This window comes from Coffea eugenioides, chromosome 3 (genome assembly GCF_003713205.1).
Source record: "Coffea eugenioides isolate CCC68of chromosome 3, Ceug_1.0, whole genome shotgun sequence".
NCBI lineage: Eukaryota > Viridiplantae > Streptophyta > Magnoliopsida > Gentianales > Rubiaceae > Coffea > Coffea eugenioides.
In genome coordinates this window covers 2310174-2334949 of record NC_040037.1, presented here as the reverse complement: position 1 = coordinate 2334949, position 24776 = coordinate 2310174, and the positions used below count along the sequence as shown (strand labels likewise).

The 24776-nt window shown below is 36.2% G+C and overlaps 3 protein-coding genes across 3 annotated transcripts; 1 reads left to right on the top strand and 2 right to left on the bottom strand.

The window, feature by feature from the left end:
* Positions 1-3658: 3658 nt before the first annotated feature.
* Positions 3659-11394, bottom strand: LOC113764834 (squamosa promoter-binding-like protein 7). The gene is made up of 10 exons (XM_027308848.1): positions 10382-11394; positions 8511-8683; positions 8015-8238; positions 7842-7916; positions 7626-7733; positions 7098-7215; positions 6221-6356; positions 5593-5752; positions 4810-5364; positions 3659-4408 (listed from the first exon to the last, which is right to left on the bottom strand). Exons 1-10 carry the CDS (start codon positions 10969-10971, stop codon positions 4112-4114), a joined length of 2436 nt encoding a protein of 811 aa, XP_027164649.1. The 5' UTR covers positions 10972-11394; the 3' UTR covers positions 3659-4111.
* Positions 11395-17405: 6011 nt separating this feature from the next.
* LOC113765792 (serine/arginine-rich SC35-like splicing factor SCL28) lies at positions 17406-21601 on the top strand. The gene is made up of 7 exons (XM_027310045.1): positions 17406-17675; positions 18482-18559; positions 18698-18862; positions 18981-19039; positions 19283-19322; positions 20697-20999; positions 21308-21601. The coding sequence occupies exons 1-7, from the start codon at positions 17527-17529 to the stop codon at positions 21315-21317; spliced, it is 804 nt and encodes a 267-aa protein (XP_027165846.1). The 5' UTR covers positions 17406-17526; the 3' UTR covers positions 21318-21601.
* A 684-nt stretch (positions 21602-22285) lies between these two features.
* Positions 22286-24764, bottom strand: LOC113765155 (NADH dehydrogenase [ubiquinone] 1 alpha subcomplex subunit 8-B). Its single transcript, XM_027309234.1, has 3 exons — positions 24659-24764; positions 24254-24451; positions 22286-22692 (listed from the first exon to the last, which is right to left on the bottom strand). The coding sequence occupies exons 2-3, from the start codon at positions 24439-24441 to the stop codon at positions 22563-22565; spliced, it is 318 nt and encodes a 105-aa protein (XP_027165035.1). The 5' UTR covers positions 24442-24451; positions 24659-24764; the 3' UTR covers positions 22286-22562.
* Between the last annotated feature and the right edge of the window lie 12 nt (positions 24765-24776).

Below are 24776 nucleotides of genomic sequence, written 5' to 3'. Positions count from 1 at the left end.
AATATCTACTTAAAAGCCTTTTTTTTTTCTTTTGAACAAATCTCTTATAGAGGTTTATATTATTGTATACAATCCTTTCGGTCTCCCAACTTTTTTTTAATCGATGCTAAAGGACAGAAAAGTTACAAGTAAGAATTGAACAAATTTATTAACAAAGGAAAAAATATATATATAGTAAAAGGCTCAGTGCAAATGTTTTTATGATTATAAAAAAAGGGTTTTTCCACATGCAAAGTTTAATTCCTTTAAAAAGCTCCAAATACAATCTACCGGAATAGCAAAGGTAAAAAATAAATTAGTGAAATTGGATTTGACAAAATTCAATATTTCAAAGTGTGGTTTCAGCACCCCATTTACTCATTCAATTTAGAACAGGCCCTTTAAACATATGATATGATAAATTACAAAGTCGGAAAGGGTTAAATTGCCTGGTAAAGTGGGAGGAATTGTAAAATCAAAAAATTACTAAGTCCTAAACAGAAAACAAATGATCAAGATTTAAGAAGTAGAAGACATTGGATTCTTTTTTTGAGGACCATTTGATCAATTTACTTCTATTAGGAAAATGGGCTGGCTTAGAAAATAGTGGAAATAGTATTATCATTATTGTCTATTTTATTAGAGAAAATCCTTGGATTACTCAGATCCGACTTGGCGGTCAACGATTTGCTTACTATTCAACGTTAAGATGATCAGTGCCACAGAATCCTTTTGTCTTCGTGTGAGGCTGTTGTACAGGTCTAACTACTTTGGTCACATCTCATCTCATTGTCAATTTCGAATTTATGAAGTGAGCACCACAGAACAAATTTTGAAAGGGAATGGGCTTGGCAAGTGGTAACACCAAATCAATTGTCTGTCGAAGACAAAAAAAAGAAAAAAAAGAAAAAAAAAAGAAGATAAACTAGAACCAAACAAGTGGATCAACTTTCTACAAGAAAATAAACATCATCCCTTTAGAATGAACACTAAGGCCCTGTTTGGCGCTTGAGTTTTTTGCCAAGTTTGTCTGCTACAAGTTTTTTAAAAACTTTAGTTACAGTAACCTCAAAAAATCCAAAATTTTTTTTTAAAAACTTCTATAATAAGCTACAGTAAAGTTTTAGACAAACACCCAAAAAACTCACTTGCCAAACGGGGCCTAAGTTATACAGAATTTAGTAAGTATGCCATAATTTTACAGCACTGCATCTATCAATGCCAAAATCAAGATTTTTATATTTTATATGAACACATTTTTCAATCACCATTTTACATTATGTAAGTTAAACCGCTACAATACTTCTTTTTATTTTTTACAAAGGCTCCAGAAAATAGCAAACAAGTGGATCAACTTGCTACAAGAAAATAAACATCATCCCTTTAGAATGAACACTAAGTTATACAGAATTTAGCAAGCATGCCATAATTTTACAGTACTGCATCGATCAATGCCAAAATCAAGGTTTTTATGTCTTATATAAACACATTTTTTGATTACCATTTTAAGTTATATACGTTAAATCACTATAATAATAATTTTTTTTTTACGAATACTCCAGAAAATAGCAACTCAAACGGGCCTATTTCTTGATTTCCTGCATTCATCTAATTACTCTTTTTATGCCTATCCGACGACCCGTGCAGTGAACAGTTTATTTAACTAATGGTTCTTGATACTCAAGAACTTCGAGTTCAGACTTACAAATTAATGCCCGGTAGTTTCATAATTTAAATTAAATATGGATACAAGGACGGCAATATCAAAAAAAAAAATTCAGATGAAATTGTGGGGAATTGTTAAAAATTAAGTTAAGGAGGTCCAAAGTTGCCATTTTAAATCAAGACAAGAAATAAACCAAATTCCAGAGTTGGCTGGCCCCCCAATAGTGGCCAAATCCATCCCCTGAAAGCATGGACCAACTTTTCAATTCTGGGAATAACAAGAACCACCTTTTTTTTTTTTTTTTCTTTTTGTGTATGTTCAATGTTCATCACAGTTGGCCAAAAGACATTCGAGTTGCGGGCATATAAGGGCCCAGCATATTGTTAGATTAGACTTATTAGTACCTTCCAGAGTCCAAGATCTTTCAGAGATGACATAACTGATAACACCACCCTCCCATCTTAGCTCTAGCTAGCTAGTTTCTGAACTTTCTGTAACAACTTTGCATGGACTTTTGTGTCACAAAATCATTTGCGAGAGATGCAGGAAGTAATCATGACGTCAATCTTTCTTTACTGCACCATCACTGATGGGCATACCAAGTTGTCTTCCAATTATTGTGGGGGGCTCGGGGCACGGACGGTTGCAGGCCATTTTTAACTGCGCGTAACTTTCTTTGTACATCGTGTAACTTTTATTGCACATCGCGTAACTTTAGAGTAATTTTTTGTGGGACCCACACATGGCGTGGAAATCGAGTTACAACTTGTAATCTCAGCCGCACAAATTTTTGAGACCAGATCGTGACCATTAACCGTTCAGGGACGGTCATACTGCTGACCGTCCCTGCCCCATTTCCGCGGGGGTGGTGGGGGTGTGTGGAAAACAAATTAAATACCAAGTTGTCTTCCAATTATTGGTGTATTAAATTAGTGAACTTAATACATGCATTCTTAAGATTCGATGGGCATATCAATTGCTTGAGCTTTGAATCCATGAGAACATATAGATGACTTGAATTGACGATCATGTTACTTTTTGGCGACATTAGAGTTTAGACAAGGACACAAAGCCAAGTTTAGCTAAAGTCTCTTGTTGTGAACAAATTCATGTGTTTACTTGCTCATATCTTGACAATGACACGCTATCTATCGAACCAACAACAACAACAATAATAATGACAATAAATATAAATAAATAAAGTAAAATTTCACAGTTGGAAACAATTTGGATAGTAGATTATTTAGAATAATTTTTTTAAAAAAAAATTACAGTAACGCTTTCTTAATGTAATGACTGTAAAATAAAAAGATAATTAAAAATATATTTATGATGTGAACAAATAAATTTGTGCAAATAATCGACTATCCAAACACACACGGACCACTCAAGCTTGCGTCTAGTTTTTTCAGTAGTTGCACTCTTTCTTTTAAGTACATAAAGCAATGCGCCGGAAATAATAGTTTTGAACGATTTTCCCAAAAATATTTTGAGCATGTGAAATTCATGTCTAAACATACAAATGAGCCCAAACCCAACCATATTTGGACCAAACATTTTGGCCAGCTAAAGCTCTGAATCCCAGAGAAGGGAACAATAGGTGAGATGCCAGCCGCAAATACGAAGGAGAGGAGAAAATATGTTCTGGTATTAGTAATCAAAGTTCAGAAGCACATGAACTCGTTCATCAAAGTTCTGTGCTGAATTTTTTTTCCCTTTTCTTTCTTTTTAAGGCATCTATATGATTATTATCATTAGCTTTCAGGGTTCCTTTCATAAGTGCTATCGAGTTCTTAAAGCAAAAGAAATCCTTGTTCCTGTGCCAGTCAAATTGAACAGCCAAAAATTCATATGAAATTGCAGAAATTCAAATCTTTAAAAGGAAATTTGGACAGCCAAGTATTCGAATTTCTGGGATACAAGAGTATTAGGAAAATTATATATATTCCCCATAATCAATACAGAACATAAATAAATAAATAAATAAATAATGAAGCTACTCACAGTTCCAAGTAAAGAACACACTATTAAGTGACACTTGAAATTATTTTTATGTCATGAACTGAGTAGCTAGGACCGTAAAAACATAAACATTTCTATTCTACCAAAACTTGATACAGAAAAAAAGAGAAATCTACTATTGGTACAACGTTTAAGAACAAAATACAAGAGCATCATGGATACACCCAGCTGTCTTTTCAAGGGAAAACAATCCGTCCAACAATTGAAACCATGTACCGTCGGTTTCCATGCCATCCTGAGTACTATTTCAACTTGTCGGGTGCATCCAAAACCATACAAATGCTGCATATTCCACAGCCAGCTCAACTTCGAGCATCAAAGCAAGAATATAACATTCACCACCTTGTGATTAATCACCTTAATCCCTAAATCTTTACTGTACATTGCGGTATCATTCCATCTACATTTCGGTACACTTGCTCTGGATTGGAGCAACTTGCAACACTACGAATTCTGTTCCAAACACTTCCGAATAGTCGTGGCTACTTCACCAACCTTCTCAGGGTGGAAGAGGACAGCACAGAGTCCAATACACACAGTAGCAGCGGTTACAGCAAAAATGAGAGGCCGAGAGGAAAATCCCGTTTTAATCAACAAAGGACTGCAAGATTTTCCCGGACGTTCACTAACATTTACTCTCATGACCACCTCTCCGGTCAGAAGAGGGACCGTTGTTCCTCCCTCGTGAGAAGATATGTCCACTCTAGCAGTTAACTTTGCCTTACTTGTTACCTCCTCACCCTGCAATTTCAAAGTCAATGTCTCGTTCAGAAAAAGGAAAACATGTTTAATCAGCATAGAAAAGGACACCAGTGGACAGGCTCCAGCTGCTTAGAGTCTAGACAGGAATCTGTACCCAGAAGGGAAAAAACATGAAAAATAACAAAAAGGAAAAGAATAAAGAAGTTCCACCAGTCTTGGTGCAAAACTCAAAATTTGGATGTTTGGAAAAGAGAGTCCAGCTTTCAAAATGTCGACTCCAGTGTACTCCAAGACATCAAAAAGTTCATGAAAAATTAACAGGGCAACATCCAATTATAAGCAGATAGTCATAACCTTCAAATTTGATGACACAGTAATCAATCGCCTAAATGATCATAAATGACCCACAACCATTTAGGGGCAGTGGAAAAAGCCTTCACCTGGCTGTTTGATGTTGCAACAGATGACATATGATCCAGGGAGGTTCGATTGAAAGACCTTTCCCCTAGCAAAAACTTTCTTGAATTATTTAATTGATGTTCATTTCGTTGCAATTTCTGATAAAGTATGTCTCTTGCCTTGTCCAAATTCATCCACAAGTGCTCCATATCAGCATCAGTGATGTTGGTTGCAACAAAATTATTGTCGATCAAAACTCTCGTATAATACACCACTCTGTCCAGTATGGCAGTAGACTCATTTTCTATTAGAAAATTCAAAAGATTAGTAAACCTTTTGATCTGCACAGATGTGAGAAATGGCGTAGATGATTTCATGACAGGCTTCTTCAGTGACCATGCTACATCCATAATAAATTCTGAAAATTCTGTTTGTCTCAAGTCAGAAACTCCACATGAACTAGTAGCCGAAAGCTGTAGTCCTTTAATACATGGTTTAGCAGCAAATCTTTGCTGCATTATATTCATTTCTGCACAAATTTCTTTGTCGCCGATAAGGACAGGAATAAAATTCGAAAGGCCAAATTCATTCTCAACCTACAAAGACAAGTTTCAAGGACCTAAATTTCAGTTCAGAAAACCTCTTGCATTTCCAAAATAAGTAGTCCTAGTATAGCCACAATAATGGGCCTATAATCAGAAGTAGAATTTATATCTTTTCTCAAAGTATTCTTAATAAGAAAGTCATGATCAGAAAACTATAGATACATATTAAGACATACAATTGTCCAGTCATTTACAAAGAGGATTTACAGGAAGTTCTACCTCAACAAATGCAGGGCCAAAGATTCCAGGTTCTGTTTGAGGAACAGATATCTTGAATGAATGATGGTTTAGGCTACCAGCATCCCCTTCAGTCTTACCGCATGATGATGAAACACAAAGATCATGGGCTAGATATTTTCCCGTGAAAGATACAAGGAACCTGCATGGACAACACACATTATATTCATATAATCTCCAAAAAGAACCAAAGCAAGCATGGTACGACCAACAGTTATACCATCGCTTTGCTGACATTCTACATTCATAGGCAATTACATAGTCACTTTGAAACAGCATATTAAAGGTACTTTAGTGAAGATGCAGCTTTTTGGCTTCAATAAAACCACTAAATAAATGAATCCTTCTGTTCTCTCACATGCTTCAATCATACTTGTTCTTAAAAGGAGCTTTGTATTTTCTCAAACCCCTAGCACATGTATTATCCTTGAAACTACAAACATCAAAATACATAAACTTACATCACACAAACCGGCTGAGGCAAAACTAGAAGCAGTTATTTTTCCACCTTATAATTTGGCCTTAGCATAATTATATGAGTGATTGTCCAAGATGAGTGCAGAGAAACAGTTTTACTACTATCTCTTTAAGTAAAGCTGCAGTGACATACCGAAGTTTAGACGGAAGAAGGTTACTTCCACAGGCAACAAACTCCATTGGCTTTCCAGCCTCAAAGCATGTAGGATGAACATGATGGAGCTTTGGAGCCTGCTCATTAACCTTAACTTTGAAGAGAGAACTTCCACCTGTTTCAATACACAATTAAATGAACAATTACTGCAAATTCAAGGATTTTATAGCTTGATGAAGTCCTGGTTTAAAGAACCATATCCTTGCCAAAGAACTACAATATGTATAGTTCAGGTTTTAGGAGTCAGACTCCTAGGGTTGCTTCTATAAGTACAATAGCAATAAACCCTGATATTAAAGGATACTGGTCTACCATTCTAAAATAGGAAATCGCAGCCACATAACAAAGGTCATCCTGATTAAGAATAGTAACCTAACCTTGATTTTGAGATTATAGTTCCACATACAACAACTTCCGGCTTTGATTATTTCCTATTTTTGACAGGGTTCTGAAAACAGATGATATTTTTTATGACAGAACCAAGAATCCCTTAACATCTTTGTCCGTGTTATATGATGAAGGATTATATCAAAGCAATTTGAAATTTGTGCAAATGCAAATTTAAGAAAAAAGTTCCACGTGAAGTAAATATCTATTACATTTAAAAAATGTGTGACCTAAAAATTTCATGTGGTTCAAAGTTGTATGCCACAGAGACAACTGATAGCAGTACCCCTGAGTCAGCCAATAATTACTCCATGGTCTTGTGAAAGATAGTAGCCATGATCATAACCATCAAAAGGCAAAATAGTAGTTAATCCTTGGATACCTTACAAGCAGTACTGCAAGGGAAATGAGTACATGGCAAGTAAAATATGATGGTCCATCGCAAATGATATCTAAACTGACAAGTTACCTTTTATCACACGGAATATCATGTTGTTAAGATAAATATGAAAAGTGTCCCGGCCAGATAGCATGCTTCCAGGAGAGAGAACCAAGTTGTGCAAGCACTCAGCTGGCTTCTCGGATAACTGCTCAATGCAATTAAATGCAGGAGTTAGATTAAGGAAAAGTCCTATCAATTAGACATTTGAATCCACAACCTGGATAAAAAAGCATGGCCATAACTCAGTGATTTTTTTAATTATTTATTTTTTATAGCACGGAAGGGTGGGATTTAAAAAGGAGGGAAGGGGAAGGGTGGATTTGAACCCAGGACATCAAATTCCTGAGGCCATAACCCTGCGATGTTAAATGCAGAGCATTCACAGGAGTTAACGAGTGAATTATCAATGCACAATGTGATCTATCATAAAAAAAAAGAGGTTCAGATAAAAAAAGGCAATTAATCTTTCAGTAAAGTTAGTGTGCTATTGATTTTTAAACTTTGTTGATGTTAAATAACGACAAAGACAATAGGGTGAAACTTCATATACACTACCTTAACCCACATAAACTTGGGCATTGCAATGAACACTGTCAATATTGTACAGCCAGGGCGGATGTATCCCTCCAATTCAACAGGCATGCTAGCTAACCATTGAAATATCTGCAAGGAACATTCAGCCCTTAGTCAAGTAAATTGTAACATACTTTTGCAGAAATATGCATCATCCTCGCACTTATATACTAAACTGTAATAATAATCCTTTAATACTTGGTGCCGGAGTCGTCGAGGAAATTCTGCAGGATTCCAATCATAAAGCTTGAAAGAGATGCGACCAGTAGGACACTACAACAAACACAAGACCAGGAAACACTAACTCAGTAAGCTCGCAAGAAGAATTTGGAGGTACATGACGTTAAGCAACAAAGTTGACGAAAACCAACCACAGAAGAAAATGCATTTTTGTTGTCACAGAAAGACGGGGAGCGACTGTATTTAGGATTTTCTTTCTCTCCGTAGATCTGGGTGTCACCATAAGAACCAGAAGTTACAATGCTATTGTTCTGAATATTTTGTGAATCATGAGCTGAGCAGAGTGTTGACTGTTGCCCTTCAGATTCCAACAATGTTTCCTTCTCTGCATTTTCACTACTCAAGCAAATGCCATCTGTGTCATGCAAAATTCTTTTAGGCCATGAAAAAAATAAACAGCTATGTTGCATGATGCAAGCATAGGAAGAATTGAAAGAGGGACATTGCAAGATAGAAAAATCAAGTGCTTTTCTGTATTTATTTGTCAGTGTTGAATCGGTGTTGTTGCCATTGACCAGTCTATAACAGGACGAGCCACAAGATTAGCACCACAAACGGCATATTTAAAATGCAGAAACACAGCAGGGGTTTTCATGCTTCTAACAAGTGGGTTCAAAACTATAATACCTTTTCCTGCATCATCATCACCGCTAACATCTTCGGCCACAGTGGTCTGCTGATGTTCCGTTTCAACAGTGCCTTTAGGATCATTGGGTTTCCTTCGTCGTCTATTATTGTGACGCTCTAATTTCCTTCTACAGCTACGCTTGCCCTCATCAAAATCAGATAAAATATGAAACCTTCAAAACAAATTCCGTTGTTAACTGATGACTCGAGTCAATTGGAAGACAAAAAACATGAAATCTAATTAGTTTTAAAATTCCAAAAAGTCTAAGTCTGGTTGTCTCTAGCTCAAAATAAAAGAAAAAAAAGGAGGGAAACTGGACAATTCATAGATATAAAGTTAACATGCACAGATTAAACAAATAACAATCTGAAAATTATGGCTGAAGTAATATACGCTCTTAACTAAGCAGAGACTAGAAAACTTATGTACGCAGAGCACAAAAGCATCATAACAAGATGAGTTCTCAATGTTCATGGAAATTTAGATATAAAAAAATAATAATTAACTGTATTGAACGAAAATTGATCAGATAATATCCCAAAGTGTAAGAACAAAGTCGATTTTAGCCATGGAATCAACAACTAATCAGGAGAGCAATGTATCTGAAAAAGTGGGGAAAATGGTTAATATTTGAAGTCATCTGACAAAAACAGTTTCAAATGTCTGCGTTGTTTTAAAAACTGGAGCTGCAGTATGGAGCTGTAATTCTAGATGCACTCTACGTCAGTTCACTGAAGACTCCTTTGGCATGACTACATCTCAAACTGAACCCTTAATAATAGGAGCATCGCAAGGTGCTTTTCAAAATCATCTTTTTCTTCCTCTTAAACAGACCAAATCACTAGTTGAAAAAAAAAAAGCAAAAAACAAAAGCTTAAAATAACTAACAACTTTAGCAAAGTCATAATCAGCTTATTTTAAACAAATGAAAACAAACCCTGAGTATCACCACCAATTTTCTATTGCCTTTTCTCGTAGTAATAACTTTTCATCCCCTCCCCCCACCCCAACCGCCTCTGGGTTTGTATTGCCAATTACTATCAATCATTTCTTTCACCCCATCTGGCGTATTATCACTACTAAGCCACTAACTCCCAGCTTATTTTGAAAGTCCCTATCCTTGTTTAAATGTCTAAGGAGAAGCTTAAATTTGAACTGCATAACTTTGTCATCAGTAATAAATGTCTCGTCAACTACATTCATTTACTTTGGATCCTATTTCAGCTAAGATCAATTAAGGTCATTAGGTCCTCATTCCATGTGTCTTGTAGTAGGTGCAACCAAACATGAATGCAATTTTCACCTATTACCTAAATACTTATAATGGTGCAACAGTAGAAGGAAATGCTCATTCAGGAATGAGGAGAACACCTTACAACACCAACATCAATAATCCATGGTGCCAACTGCCAATATTAACGACTCAAGTCCAGTAAAATTTAGTTTCCCCGGTTATCACATAAAAGCGAAATTCAGCAAACTCCTCTATAAAGTGTACCATAAATGATTAATCCTCAAATGATCCCACTAGTCATGTTCACCGTCAACTCCACCTCCATACTAAAACTTCATTTTCATACTAATTGCTAGTCCATGCATCCCCTCCATCTCAAATTTCCCATTTCGCGTATTTCTTTCCACGACTTCTCAAAAAAAAAAAACCAAAAAAATTAAAAATTGATGAACCTAATGTGATCCCATATAGATGCCATTTTTCAGCATATTCCCAGGCATTTAATGAACATATGAACGTAACGAATTATGCGTTCCGCTAAAATCTTCACTCCCATCACCAAAAAATTGCATCTTTGAGCAGCAAATAACTATTATAATAAGCCAGACAGCAGGCAGGAATTTAAGCTAAACTTACTTGCCACACTGTTGACAATATCTCTTACTCTGCCCATCAAGAACTACAGCACCAGCATTGGCGCACTGCAAACAAACCCGGTGCCGCTTATGATATCCTTTAAGTTCACTGATATCAGCTCCACACCCCGTCACTTGGCAGCGGGCATTAGACCCTGCCGGAACCCTGACGGTCCGGGGTCTCTTTTTGCCCGGCTCGCCAAGGGCCGTCACCTCTTCCAGCTCCAACTTCTCATCTAACTCCGGGCAAGCACAGGGAACCCGACCCGCCAAGAAATTCGAGCAAACCAGCCTCGGGTCCCTCTTCCTAACCCGCCCCGGATCCTCCGCCAGAGGTGAAACTTGATCCGAATCCGAGGGCGAGACGGGTCCCTCCTGCTGTTGTTGATCGGCGGCAAAAGGAGCAGACGCAAAAGGCTCGACGTCGATGTTGAAGTCCAGAAAATCGGACCAATCGAAAAGGGAGGAGTTGGTGGGGTCCTCTAGAATTGCCGAGATCATGGAGGCGTTAGACATGTCCAGGGGTTTAGGATGGGTTTGATGGCGGGATGGCGAAATTGGTGCAATTGATGGTGAACTTGAATTGTCCATCAGGCGTTTGATGAAAAGCCGCCAAGATTGTTGGAGTTTGATGAAAAGCCGCCAAGATTGTTGGAAGAAAAAATTAGCAGAGAAGGGAATCCAGAGGAGCAGAAACGAGTGGTTGGCGGTGGGGTTGAGGGGCAGAAGGGGTTGGTTGGGTGGTGAAAATCGAAAATTGGGCAGGTCAGCTGTAACACTCAGCTGCTGGGGGTGGTGGAGTTAGGTGGTGACACGAAGACGCTGGGAATCTTCAAGGGAGGGATTGACTACAGGCGTAAACACGAGGAGATGAGTAGGCCCAATGTGATGCCTCTTCCTTATCGGGATGGATGAACAGATATGGGTTGATGAATTTGATGGTGGTGGTAATTTTTGTGATTTGGATGGAACATTTTGCTTTGTCAATCATAGAGGAAGAATCAAAATGATTGACGACTATTGGAAATCCTAAGAGCCATATGGTTTGGATGAGGGGCTTCGGGGTTCGGGCTTCGGGCAGGGAGAATATAGGAATATAACTAGTTTTCTTCCTTTATATTTCACGATCAATAAACTTCACATTTATTACAAGAAGAAAATATTTGGTCGATGGTACTATCATGTTGTCGCAGATTAGTCAAAAATCTAAAAAATCATATTATCTTTTGGCTACCATTTGTTTTAAGTTGATCCATTATTCAACGGCAGTTATTAAGTTGTAGCAATTGAATCTGCTATAGTCAACTCGATGATAAGTGCAGCCCAAAAGTTAAACTACTACTCTGTCAATGAAACTAATGGCGTGTTATTTCTTTTTTTTTTAAAAAAAAAAAATTCTTCAAAAACATAGAAGTAAGTAGTATTTGAATACACTAACAGCTTAATTCTTTTGAATCAATTTGGCTCCTTGACATATCATGCGATTAAAATTAGAGGGTTGGTCGAGATTGGTGTGGAATTAGATCAATCAACAAACGGTTGAATCGTTAATGCTATGCATTTTTTTTAAACAACGACTTTGTTACCAAAATAATCAACCAAACGAATGATATTTTGCTAACCAAACTATTTGATCAAGTAAACTTGCACCAAACTCAATCATATTTTCACAAAAATGAACGTTTTCACAAGTCATTTAACTATGTAATATGTATGCAAGATGAGTTTGGCACTAGGGGTGCGTCAGTCAAATTGGAGCAGTACACTATTCAAGTCTACTCGTACTCGATTTGAGTTAAAAAAATTTAAAAGCTCGAGTTTGAATTTGATTTTTCTTTTTTTTTTTGCCTTACTCGAACTCAAGTTCGCAGTCATGCAAATTAAGTCCAATCGAGTTTAATTCAAGTTCAACCGAGATTGGTCGATCCTAATCGAGCTTTAAAACATATAAATTTATATCTTGTATTATTTCAAACAAAGAACAAAATAGACATTTCACACTAATATATATATATATATATATATATATATCTGTGTGTGTATTGCGTGGATCTTTATTGAATTCAATTAAACTCAATCACCTTTCAAACTTTACATATCAGGCTCGACCTTATCGAGCTCAAACTTGTGTTGACCTTGAGTTCAAACTCGGTCAACACAATTTTAAGTTTAACCGAGCAAATTCATAAGTTACTTGATTGAATTCGATTCATTTCCACTCCTAGTTCAATATTTCATATAACAATAAATCGTAGGCATCAGCATTCGTCTTGGCACCTTTTGGTCTATATTAGATTAGATTCACCAAAGGACAGATTATATGGGCTATATATGGCAAAAATTGCTATTTTTTTTGTTTTCTGCAAGAAATTTTATTAATAGTATTTTCTTAGGTTCAGAATTTATCCAGGCTAAATTGTTCTTTCAAACACGCAAGTGTTGAATTAGTGCTCGAAAGTATGCTGAAGCCCCATTTCTCTGTAATTTGTTAAGGTACTCGAAATAAATAAAATTTTTGTTGGGTTTGATTAATTGAGGAGTGGTGGTGCATGGCATCACGTACGGAGCCTGGGAAAAATGTTTGGAAAATGTCAAATCACCTCGAGACATTGAGAATGACATAACAGCTTTTAAGGGAAAATATGACAGCAAAAACTTGGGTAGATCGAGTCTACCCAAGTATTTGTCATTCGTTGTCGAAGTGGGAAGACGAAAAAATGTGATCGAAAAATTTTTAGTGGCACCTTGTAGCCCTCATGGATGTCAGCATGATAGTTAAGCGACACCAATACACACGAAGTTACTGCAGTTTCTTTGCCTCCTTTTTCTTTTCTTTGCTGTATTTTAAGCATTCTTTCCTGTTACTACTTGTTTTGAGGGTGTCCAACAACGTCGTGCAAAATACCAGTCTAATTCTCGTACTGCTCAAACTCCAAGTTACACAAGCATTCTCTTCCGGTTCTTTTTCTTTACTTCAAGAAAATCTCACTCATCTCCTGCTAAAAAAACATTACAAATTTCAAACACTTATTAATGATTGATTGATTGCTAATATTTGTCAGGTTAAATAGTAGTATGAGCTTTCAAACACTTACTTGCTGAACGGGTCCCAACCCAAGTTACGTAAACAGTGAAGCGAAACCGCTTGACGATGAAGCAACTATGACGAAGATACACCACACGATCGACCTCCCTCCCCTTTTTCTCTTCTTTTCTCTTCTTTCTTCTCCCACTCTCCATGTCTGACTGGTAGTTCTCCTGTATCCTTTTGTCCCTTGTCAGTGGTTACCATCAAAAGTTTGGATATTTGTTATTTGGTCTCTGTCAAAATGCATCGTGTGAAGCCGAGTGTTGGTGGTTTAGAGCCCATTATCTCCAAATACGGTGTTTCTAAACAGTAAAGGATCCCTCTCCCCCGCAACCAACCCAAAAAAAAAAAAAAACGATGCTATTTTTAATGGCAATTTGCAGCCATTGATTGTTAATATAGATTACTACTTTTTTCATGCTATTGATCTAACATCTTATTCATTCTATATTAAAACGTGTAGATGCATTTTACATGTACAAAAATCTTTATTATATACTACTATATAGGGAGAAAGGATCATTATCTTATCTAGTGTAAACACACAGTAGTGTTACTTATTAAAGATTTTAATCAAACTTAATTATTAGGATAAATTGGTCCCAATATATTCTAGAAAAACTTACTTACAAGCAATACATAGTTTATCTTTTGAGATTACCCACTAATTATATAAAATTTTCCACAACTATCACGATAGTTAAATAAAAAAAAAGCTTTATTAACAAATAATTTTGTTAAATACATTTATAATTCACAACACATATATTGGAAAGTGCTTTAAGTACAAATGAAAAGAAGGCATGGATGCATGTTACATATATTAAGGGGAATAGTTAGTTTCAAACTTATAAAGAAAAATATTAGTATTTGTTGTTCAACAAAATCCACAATGTAAAACGAAATAAGTATACAATAAGTACGTACTATATGAAAATTAATGCTTTACTAATTAGTAAAGGATAAGGGAGAGAGCATAAGTTATTAGATATGTACTTACAAAGCCTCTACATTAAGGATTAACTTTTTATTATACAAAGTTATTCCTACATTAATCAAATCAAAGTCAAAACAAGAAAGTATATTCCTTAACTTCTCTAACTAATTTAGCAAATTTTGAAGATGGACACAATTAGCGTAGATATTGAAATTCAAATTTTGATAAATTAGATCATTTGAGCTTGAAAGTTGAATTTAACTAGGCTCGGTAAAAGTTCATTTAATTTAACACAGCTTTAAACTAGTTAATGATTAAACCAAACTCATTCGTCATAGCATTTGGATGTATAAAACTATTTTTTTTTTGTTTGTTTAATGAAAAGAGAAGCTCTCAATTTTTTTGTTGGGACAACAACTCTTGTCCCTAAGTCCTAAATGTAGTAGGAGTAGGAGTAGGAGTAGGAGAAGGAAATGGTTCGGATTTCACTCAAATCCAAACAGGAGCAGCTCTTGGAATCTCCAATTATATATAAGTCTAAACGTAACCTTTGCCTCTACTAATTAATACCACCACATCTTTTGCTCCCACTAATTGTTTTCTTTGACGAGCAAGTCTCAGTCTGTTCTGACTTCTGATGGCTGCTGTAGCGGTTGAAGGAATGGTTTCTCGCGCCCTGAATGTCGGTGGCCGAATCGCCCTGTACGCTTCCGGAGGAATTCTCTGCATTGGTGCTTACAAAGCTTGCAACTACATGCACTCAAACAAGACTGCTGCTAACAGCAAGAAGCATCCATCGAAGAAACAAAAATCATGGTGGCTCTTCAAACACCGCTAGGACTCATCCATCATCTGTTGTCCATGTATAATAGATTGCTCATGCATCTTTACTTCAAGAATTTAAAAGCCAAGTTGGGGTTTCTTCAGGAAGAGAAATTAATGTAATGCAAATATTTTTGTGAGATACCACGGATTAATGAATTGTCGTTTCTTTTATAGTACTGTGTTTTATATGTATATGTGTGTGTATATATATTATTGACAGTCTGTGTACCCTGCATGATTTTTTGTTTTCGAGCCTTGTTGTTACGTGGTTTATGCTGTAACCTCTTCTGAATCTGTGAAAATTGATGATATTATTTTATTCGATGAAGTTGCAATCCTCGACACTGCTTTACATGAAATCCTAGCTCTCAGCAAATTACTCGTGCGTTGTTAATTCTCATATGTAAGTAAAGAAGTAAATACTCGTGCATTACATGAGTAAGGAGTGTAGTTTATAGACAAATACACATAACCTATTTAAAGTACCCGTCCTTTACAGATATTTTATTTTCAAATATTTAATTTATGATAAATATATTAACGTTTGTGATTAAAAATTAAAAAGTGTTACAGTAATATTCTCGCAAAAAGAAAATCAGTAGGTTATCTATTTAATATAAATTAAATATTTTTTTAAAAAAGAAATGGCCCATAAAGTATTAATTTTTTATGATTTTCATCCATTACATGAGTAAAGTATTAGCTCTTTATGAGTATTTTATCCTGAATCATTTAATTTATGCTAAATACATAAATATTTATAACTAAAATTGAAAAAGTGTTATATTAATATTTCTACGAAAGAAAAAATGGTAGGTTTTTTATTTAACAAAAATTAAATATTTGAGAGTAAATACAAATCTGTATTTGAGAATAAATATTTGTAATAAAGTAAATGTTTGAAAGTAAAATACTTGTAAAGAGCTGGTACTTTAAATAAGTAATACGTATTTGCCTATAAACTACGCTCCTTAAAATTTATTAATTATTAATTAATTTGTAATACTTTGTCATTCATTGGACATGTAGCACAAAGGGCAAATCAGGTACAAAATTCTAATTTCACTCTCTAAAACAATATTTTAATCATTTGGACTGAATTTGTAAAGGTTAGTAACCTCAGGGGAGGTTAGTGTAATTGTTCAAACCACAGGGGAGGTGAGTGTAAATGTCAAAAACCTCAGGGGAGGTTTCTGAAATTATCCCTAAATTCTATACTACGGGATTAATCCATTAACCTAGAATGAACTTGAAAAAATCCCTAACCTGTTAAGCATATGCTTCAACATACTTTTTCATCTAACTCATTCATTCTTGTTGTCTGAGAGTTTTTTAAGGACAAAATTAAGAGTACATAATAAAGTCTTTAAAGCATAAAATAAAATCCAAACTTTCAAGACTTGGAGTTTTAACCAAAAAAAGAAAAAAAAAACAACATTTGATGGTAGAAAAATCAAATACATTGTTATTTGTAGTGTTCGGATAAAATCAAATATATATATACGTGGGTTTATAGAAAAAAAGCTATTCATACACATGATTAATGAATGAGGGATGAAAAAATTCATCTTGAAAAATATAAGGGATGGAAAAATTTATTTTTTAAAATGTGAGGAACGAAACAATTCATTTTGTAAAATGTTAGGGACCAAAAAATTCATTTTGTGAAATGTGACGGACTATGGATCAGATTATGTAAAAATTTGATTTGACAATTTTACCCTTAAAAAATGATCACATGCAAGTCACGTGGTGGATTCCGGCAAAAAACTAGTCAGAAACCTAGGTAGGGACCAAATTTGGTCAATTTGAATTTGTAAGGAACGTAAAATTACACTTTTAAAAGTGAGGGACGAAAAAAGTCATCTTGTGAAATGTGAGGGACGTTTTGAACGATTTTTCCTTTTTTTTTTTGAGTAGATGCATTTAAATTGTAGTTAAGACTTGTGTTGCAGTAAATGTTAAATTTTGTCTTCTCATCGTAACCTAAAGAATTTATTTCCTGTTCTAACTTTTCACAATTAGTACAATATATTGTTGTAATTCAATAAAGTTTCTAGCAATTGCTATAAATATTCGTGAGGGGTAAATTGGTAAAGTCACTGTATCATCCATAGCTTTGGCACATTAAAAGTCTCCCTCCAAAACGTCGAGGCATCGGTATTAATCAAACGCACCAAAAGTAGAACTAGGGCTCATTGCAACCTCTATCGCTCTTCAAATCTTAGGACTAGGGTTCTGCAAAATTTCCTCTCAAAATTCAAAATTCTCCAAAGAAAGAACGAAAATTTAAAACATGGGAAGGTACAGAAGTCGAAGCCGGAGCCGAAGCTACAGCCCTGCAAGGCGCAAGCGCTATGACGACCCTCGGGACCGGCGCCGGGAACGCCGTAGCTCTCCTGCCCCCTCTGGGCTTCTCGTTCGTAACATCTCTCTTAGCGCAAGGTTGAATTTTCGTATTTGTTTCTAATTGTTTGGTAGAAACTTTTTATGGCAGTTTAAATTTTTTGTTGGTTGGGGGATGTATAGCATCATTGTTTCGCCTCTGAAAAATCATGTTTTTATGCAGTTGGCTATAAAAAAACATCTTGCTTTGTTTATAGATATGTGGATGGTTTTTAGGTGATGTTGCGATTGGGTTCTAGCTATGCTTATAAAATGATTGAGTTACTTGGGGTTTTTTGTTACTTTGAACAATAAATGTATGTGTAAAGCATATTTCTGTTTAGCTGGTAAAATAAATCAGTTTTGTTACTCTTGTCAAAAGCAGTGGTTGTAACCTTGAACTTGTTTTCCCTAGCCTAGTTACTTATTTGTCGTTTTTAGTTTAAATGTGAAGTTCAGCTCTTTGATAGAATTTGATGCTCAACTAGAAATTTATCACAATGGAAGATGAGTTTGATTTTTAGACAGTGACGCTACCATATTCAAGCCTAATTAAGCATGTGGAAATTTGAAAAACTGGTGAATGAAGCTGTCTTTTTAAGAAATCTTTGGTTTTCCTGTTTAGAATTGAAAATGATTATAAAGTTGTTCTGGATTACTTTTTGAATAATTAAACTAACAGAGGCACATCCATCACTTTTTGTATAGTTGAATATGTGTAAGCTTTGCAAGGTAAAATGTATAGGCAGTCATGCTTACCAACACATGCTTTTGGTTTCAGTTTATCCACCCCTTTATCTTCAAATTTTCTCCCAACTCTCTGCCTGCTTATGTGTGGAAGATGATGTAATTCTTGTCCTTTGCAGGCCCGAAGATCTTAGGATTCCATTTGAAAGATTTGGTCCAATAAAGGATGTTTATCTTCCAAAGAATTATTACACTGGGTGTGTTTCATATTGTCAATGTGGAGATTTTGATCTCTCCTTTTGACATGTGTTTACCTCTTACTGCTGCTCTATGTTTTCGTATTTTATGCTGATTAACAATGTATCTAAGATTATTTCCTGCCAAAAAAATGTAAGGGAACCTCGTGGCTTTGGATTCGTGAAGTTTCGCAATCCTGAAGATGCAGCTGAGGCAAAGGCGCATTTGAATCGTTCAGTTATTGGAGGACGGGAGATAAGAATTGTTTTTGCTGAGGAAAATAGGAAAACTCCTCAGGAAATGCGCAAAGTTTCACGTCTGAGGTGTGTCATTCATTCAGTTTCCACCTTTTCCTGTGTTAGTGACTTGCCTGAACAATTGCAGATTCCTTTTTCCTTGTATTGTCTTTACTCATTGTGTCTTTCTCTTAACTTTGTCTAGTAATCGAGGAAGCTACAGGAAGCGGAGTCCATCAAGGTCCCCAAGGCGCCAATATCGCTGTCAGTTTGAACTTCACTCCTTTTCACTAATTTCCTCTTAAGCTTTTTTTCCCCTCTTTTTTTCTTCTTCTGTATTAGAATGCTAACAGTGACATCTATCTATGTATTACTTATGGTATAGATGTGCATGCAGTGCTAGTACCTATCTATTTCTCTGTGTGTCTATGCGTGTACATATATTTTATTTGATATTGTAAAGTACTTTGCAGTTTCCTATTAACTGTTAAATGTTTGGCTTTGCAGCTTACTCACGCTCTCCTTCTCCAACAAGACCTGACTTGAGGTGTGGTTTTGAATTATTTGCAAGTATTGGATTCTTTATGTTGTGTCCATATTTTGGCCTGTCAAAAATTTGGTTATTTTTGTATCTGTCATTGTTCTCTACATAATGAAACTGGAATTTGAGGTGGTCTTTGTTAGCAGTTTCCTTGACCTCTTTACCGGATCTATATTGGAAGTGGTTTTCAATCACTTTTTCTACTAACCAAATAAATGTTTCTCAAGTTATTAAGACTAGTTGTTATTGACTTAAATGTTGCATGTTTAATGTTTAGCCTGTCAAGCAATTTCCTGCATTTTCTTGATATTGATGAGGGGCTGTTGGCATGGTTGAATTGCTGATGCAATGAATTCAAAATTATACAAATAGTCCTGTTCTGGCTTCTGGTTTTATGTTCTTTTTCTTGTTTTAGACGTCTTTGTTTTGCCTTCTGACATGCTTTTATATTTACACTTTTGACTTTTGGTTGCTTGACTTTTTGGATGGCTCACATTGTTTATCTTGTGCATTTCTTGCATTCTTCCACAAGACTTGAATGACATCTCTGGTGGCCTTATGAATGCAGATCCTAATATGAGAAAGAGACTTAAAGTATTCTGGACTAATAAAGACAAAAGAGAAAAGGGATCACAAAATCAAAGAGTGTACTTGCTTACGTACATATCAACGCCTCTCCAGTCTAACCTTCAGTCCTTTTTATGACCTTGGCTTCTAAGGTGTTTACCATAAACTGGAGAACCATCTGGTGTGAAATGGTGTGTAAAATGATTACACTTACAGAACAGCTTCAATTTTTTCTCTTATTGAAATCTTAGCTTGATTTTCTATTGTTGCATACTATCCAGTTAAAGAAAGAATCTAGAGCTTATAGTTGGCCAATGAAAGAACCATCTTCAAAGAAGCAAAGGTTTTTCAAAGTTTTTACTGATTGAGGTGTCGTGAGAATGGCCGTGAAAAGATATTATTGGGTTTCTAGAAGTTGGGGCAAGGAGAGCATTGAAGTTGCTGATCAGTATACACTGCTATAGAGCATTAAAACAGTATTTTGGATGAAAGTTTCATAGTTTTTTTCCAGAAACTCTGGAAAGATGCAGGTAAAGGTCATGCTTCAATCATTAATTTCGAGGCGCTACCAGCTTCTATTATCCTTTATTCCCTTCTTCCTTCCTGGAAGCACTGTTAGGCAAACCTATTTATATTAGCTGTAATATGTAGTGGACTTCTAATTTTTGAGTTGGAAGTGTCTTCCCTTGCTTGAGAAGCATCTTCTTTTCGCTTGGTCTTTGAGCCATTTTCTCTCAGTTCACTTTGGATTATGCACTTTTGGTACTAGCACTTATTAGTTGGGTGATTTTGGTGATGATGTATGATTGAAAGGGGCCGGGATCGTGGTGCACGTGAAGAACGCTACTCTCCTCAAGGATCCAGATCAATTTCTAGATCTGTTTCTCCTAGAGAAGAGAGAAGTTACAGGCCCCATGAGAGATCCCCAAGGCAATCCGGGTCCATTTCACGATCAGCTTCTCCTTGCAATGAGAAACATGACAGGCCAAGCCGCCAACATTCAACTCCAGGAGGTAATGACCACAGAGTTCTTGTTGTTGACCATGTGCCTAGCAGGTCCCAGAGTCCTCGAAGGAACTCTCCTAGTCCATCTAGATCTCGTTCTAGATCCTATAGGTATGTTGGATACTTATTTTTGTTAAATTGATACAGGGATTGGTGAAATAGGACTAGTACCTACCCTGCAAGAGTTTAATATATTTTTTTTTTTGTGGTAAGTTAGATTATACTGAAAGGGCTGGAAAGTTTCTTTCCAAATGTCATTTTATGTTCTGATTGGTGGACACTTTATCTCGCGTTGGATGTTGACAACTATGACTGCTGGTTCTACTATTAACACCCTCATGGCATTTTTGCTCTTTCTGTGTTTCTTTTTTCTGGCTGCACTAGTTTACATGACCTGATCATTGCTTTTTGTTGTGCAGTCCTCGTTGATGGCTGTTTTGGTTGCATTGTAACCATCTCAAGATTATATCACTCTGCCTGAAGAAGTGCTGCCTGCGATCTTAGTACCCTGTGATGATGACTGGAGATGTGAAAATTAGACCTCTAGCGGACTGAAATGTCGTCATGTGTTTTTTCGCAACAATATCTGTTTTTCTTTGTTATATTTTTGTTATATTACACTCTTATGCGAATGCTTTATATTTCAGTTTCAAGGATTGTTACTAGTTAACATGGATGTTTCAGTTTCTTATACACTATTCTACTTAAAAGAATCTCTGAGCACATGAATCAAATAGTTACTTTGTGACATAAATGGTTGATTTTGCTCATTTGACGGGAATTTAAAGCTGCTTAAATCTGACTCCGTGATATTTAAGCAGCTTTGCATACATTCGCTGATTCCGTACTCGACTGGTTTTTGTTTAGCGCTATTATCTTCTGAGAGAACGCAAATGTTGGTTTGGTTACAAGATTCGACATTGAGATTTTTAGAGGGCTTCCAAGATTCAGCACTTGTAGTGCGTGCAATTGGTCTTTATGTGGGGCTAATGACTCGAGAGAGTATGCAAACATTGGTTTATCTAAAAGGTTGCTAAGTTTTGAGGGTCTAGAGAGCTCTACAACTGTCAAGTAGTGGGAAACTTGTTCATCTTTAAGATGCACTATGGCCGTTGAAATACGGCATGGAAAAATGAAGAGTCTGACGTGCTGCGATTCTTCAATTGCATGCTGCAGCATATATGTAGACTGGTGTGGATCAGAAACATGCTCCACTCAGGGGGGCTCACTTTATCTAACATCCAGGTTCACGGATGATGCTGAGATATGAATATCACTGGGCATATAATGTTGCAATAGAAAATAGCGTTCCACCTATAACTTGCGACCTGCAGAGCAAAAAACTCCGCAGACAGTAATTGAAGCCTGAGTTTAGGTTTCCAGATCACAATCTGTAGTTACTGGAGTCAAAAGGGTTCTTCGTTTAAATTCAGAGCTCTCACAAGTGAATTTGAGTATCCACAACATATGGGATGATGAAGGTTGCAACACTGTTCAAGAGGCAATTTGCATGTTTGGGAAACAGTACATCTCGAAGATAACAACACAACCATAACATTGGTATTTAAAACCAGAAGAGGATCAAGTGCAAGTACTTTTAACATAAAAAATCTGCTTATAGCAGATCTGCTCAAATTATTATGTTGATCAGCTGCTGTTTCACTTGGCAATCATTCAGAGAGGGCATGCCTTCTCAAATTCCTTTTGCTCTTTGCGACATAATTCAAACTCATTTGTGTGGTAGTACATGCACCCAGCATAAGCATCCATCTCTTTAGTGCACCTTTGATGAAGATCCTTCAACCTGCGAAGGCAGATTAAAAGCATTAAAGCTTTTCCTTGATATCTAAGCATTGGTCTTTTACTCTATAATTTTTTTTAATAATGAGAGGATTACAACCAAATAATAAAAATCTTCAGGCATATAACGCATCATATGTCAACCTTATGACCTTGATGACCTCAATAACCAAATTTAGTTTACTTCAGTCGAGATTTACTCAAGTGGAGAAAACACAGATAATCATGCTTTAGCACACATCATTTCCTCTGCCAGCATCATTAGATAATTTTACCACCAAAGAGGAGAAAGATTGCTCTAGGAGTCTGAATAACTTGTACCTGATAATAAAGATATAACTGGCTACTTCACTGCCTCTCCACATTCCCCACCAATCCCACACCCACCCCCCAAGAGGAAAGAAAAGCCTGATCGAAGAACCAAAGTTAAAAGTGAAGAATATCTCCAATATATACTGGATAGACCAGACAATTAATGGCTACATATGCTTGTGTCCATCTTATGCACAACCTACTTTCTCCCAGAAGCATGATATAGCACATACTCATTTAGGCGCAGTTCGCTTTGTCCTACTAAAAAGGTTTTAATCGTTGCATGCCAACAACACTACTTTAATAGTCGTTTGCAAAAGAGGGGCTGGACTACCCATCCGTACTTAAAAGCATTCATGTGATGCTTACTGCCAAGCAGGGCACGGCACAACTATGAGCTAGAAGAAGAGATGACAAGTTTAAGCAGATTATTTTGGTGGCACTGGAATAAATCCCAGCCCAAAATCCTTGCTGGGACAGAGTAGCTAAAGAGACAGAGACTCCAATAACTTTGCAATTACATCCAGTTGCCAAGATAAAAATCCCAGCCCAAAATCCTTGCTGGGACAGGGTAGCTAAAGAGAGAGAGACTCCAATAACTTCGCAATTACATCCTGTTGCCAAGATAAATTTACGAATCCAAGTATGAGGGAATTGCACTGCATTCTCCCTAAAAGGCTGAAAGGTGATGAAAACTAGTGTTTGTCGTAACATGATGCTATCACTTTAGAAACCATTCTAGGCAATAGGTTTCAACTGGCATAAACCTGTGTCCCCATGAAGGATCAATTGAGGGTATAACTAAAAAAGAAACAAATGACCTAGATGAGTTATAACCAATGAACCTGAAAAGGATAAGGAGAAACAGGGAACACAGAAAATCTTTCACTAAGCCAAAAAATGGACAGCCAGAAAGAATCACACATTATCAAAATGATATAAGCCCTATTCTATGCTGCAGTCAACAAATAATATCCACATTTTGACTGATCATAATTCCAATATCCCCAAGCTCCCCCAATAAAGAACCTCCAAAGTCCAATTCCAGCAGTCTAACTAGCAAAAAATCCACATTTCAAAAATTTTATTGAAATCCCATTTCTCCTATAAACTTCATTATCTTCCATAAACTAGCGCATAAAATTTCCCATCCCGATGACAATTCAAATTAATTAACTAATCAAGTATTGCTGAAATATGAAAACAAATTAACCATCCATAAACAGAACCAAATACTCAAGTTTCTAGCTTACAGGCTAAGAACACAGCGGGTGACTTGATGGCCTTTGTCAAGGCATTTTTCGGGGTTCGGATCATCCTTCTTGCACTTCAAAAACGCCACATTCGCATCACGGCACCTTGTTGCTATGTGCTTTGAAGCTGCCATCAAAACTGCCGATGTGGGGATCGGATTTCCTGCTGCATCCACCGTACTACCCATTCTCCAAATGCTTTTTCATCAAACCGAAACAAGGAAACCGATAAAAGAAAGAAACCCAGTAAAGATTTTAGTCACTTTTTCTTATGATTGAAACAAATTTTTGTTCTTGGAAATGAAAAACCTACATGCAACAATTTAAAAAAATGGAAAAGAATATGGTACACTAAAAGAATTGGCATTTATGGTTTGGAGATGGAAATTAAAAGGAAATTTGCACCTTTTACCCTTTCCTCAAATGTGGGTTCAAGCTGAAATTGTCCAAAGATCGAATTTTTTAACTTCAGAATTTTAGGGCAAGCAGTGAAGTGAGAAGTGAGAAGAAGAAATGCGCTTTG

Excerpts from the sequence above, each read along its gene's own strand:
- LOC113765792 (XM_027310045.1), top strand. The coding sequence starts at position 17,527 with ATGGGAAGGTACAGAAGTCGAAGCCGGAGCCGAAGCTACAGCCCTGCA. Across the intron at positions 17,676-18,481 it reads AACATCTCTCTTAGCGCAAG|GCCCGAAGATCTTAGGATTC; the intron begins GTTGAATTTTCG and ends TGTCCTTTGCAG. Across the intron at positions 18,863-18,980 it reads CGCAAAGTTTCACGTCTGAG|TAATCGAGGAAGCTACAGGA; the intron begins GTGTGTCATTCA and ends AACTTTGTCTAG.
- LOC113764834 (XM_027308848.1), bottom strand. The coding sequence starts at position 10,971 with ATGGACAATTCAAGTTCACCATCAATTGCACCAATTTCGCCATCCCGC. Across the intron at positions 7,216-7,625 it reads CCAAGTTTATGTGGGTTAAG|TTATCCGAGAAGCCAGCTGA; the intron begins GTAGTGTATATG and ends TGCATTGAGCAG. Across the intron at positions 5,365-5,592 it reads TTGGCCCTGCATTTGTTGAG|GTTGAGAATGAATTTGGCCT; the intron begins GTAGAACTTCCT and ends TTGTCTTTGTAG.
- LOC113765155 (XM_027309234.1), bottom strand. The coding sequence starts at position 24,441 with ATGGGTAGTACGGTGGATGCAGCAGGAAATCCGATCCCCACATCGGCA. Across the intron at positions 22,693-24,253 it reads ACCCGCTGTGTTCTTAGCCT|GTTGAAGGATCTTCATCAAA; the intron begins GTAAGCTAGAAA and ends CTGCCTTCGCAG.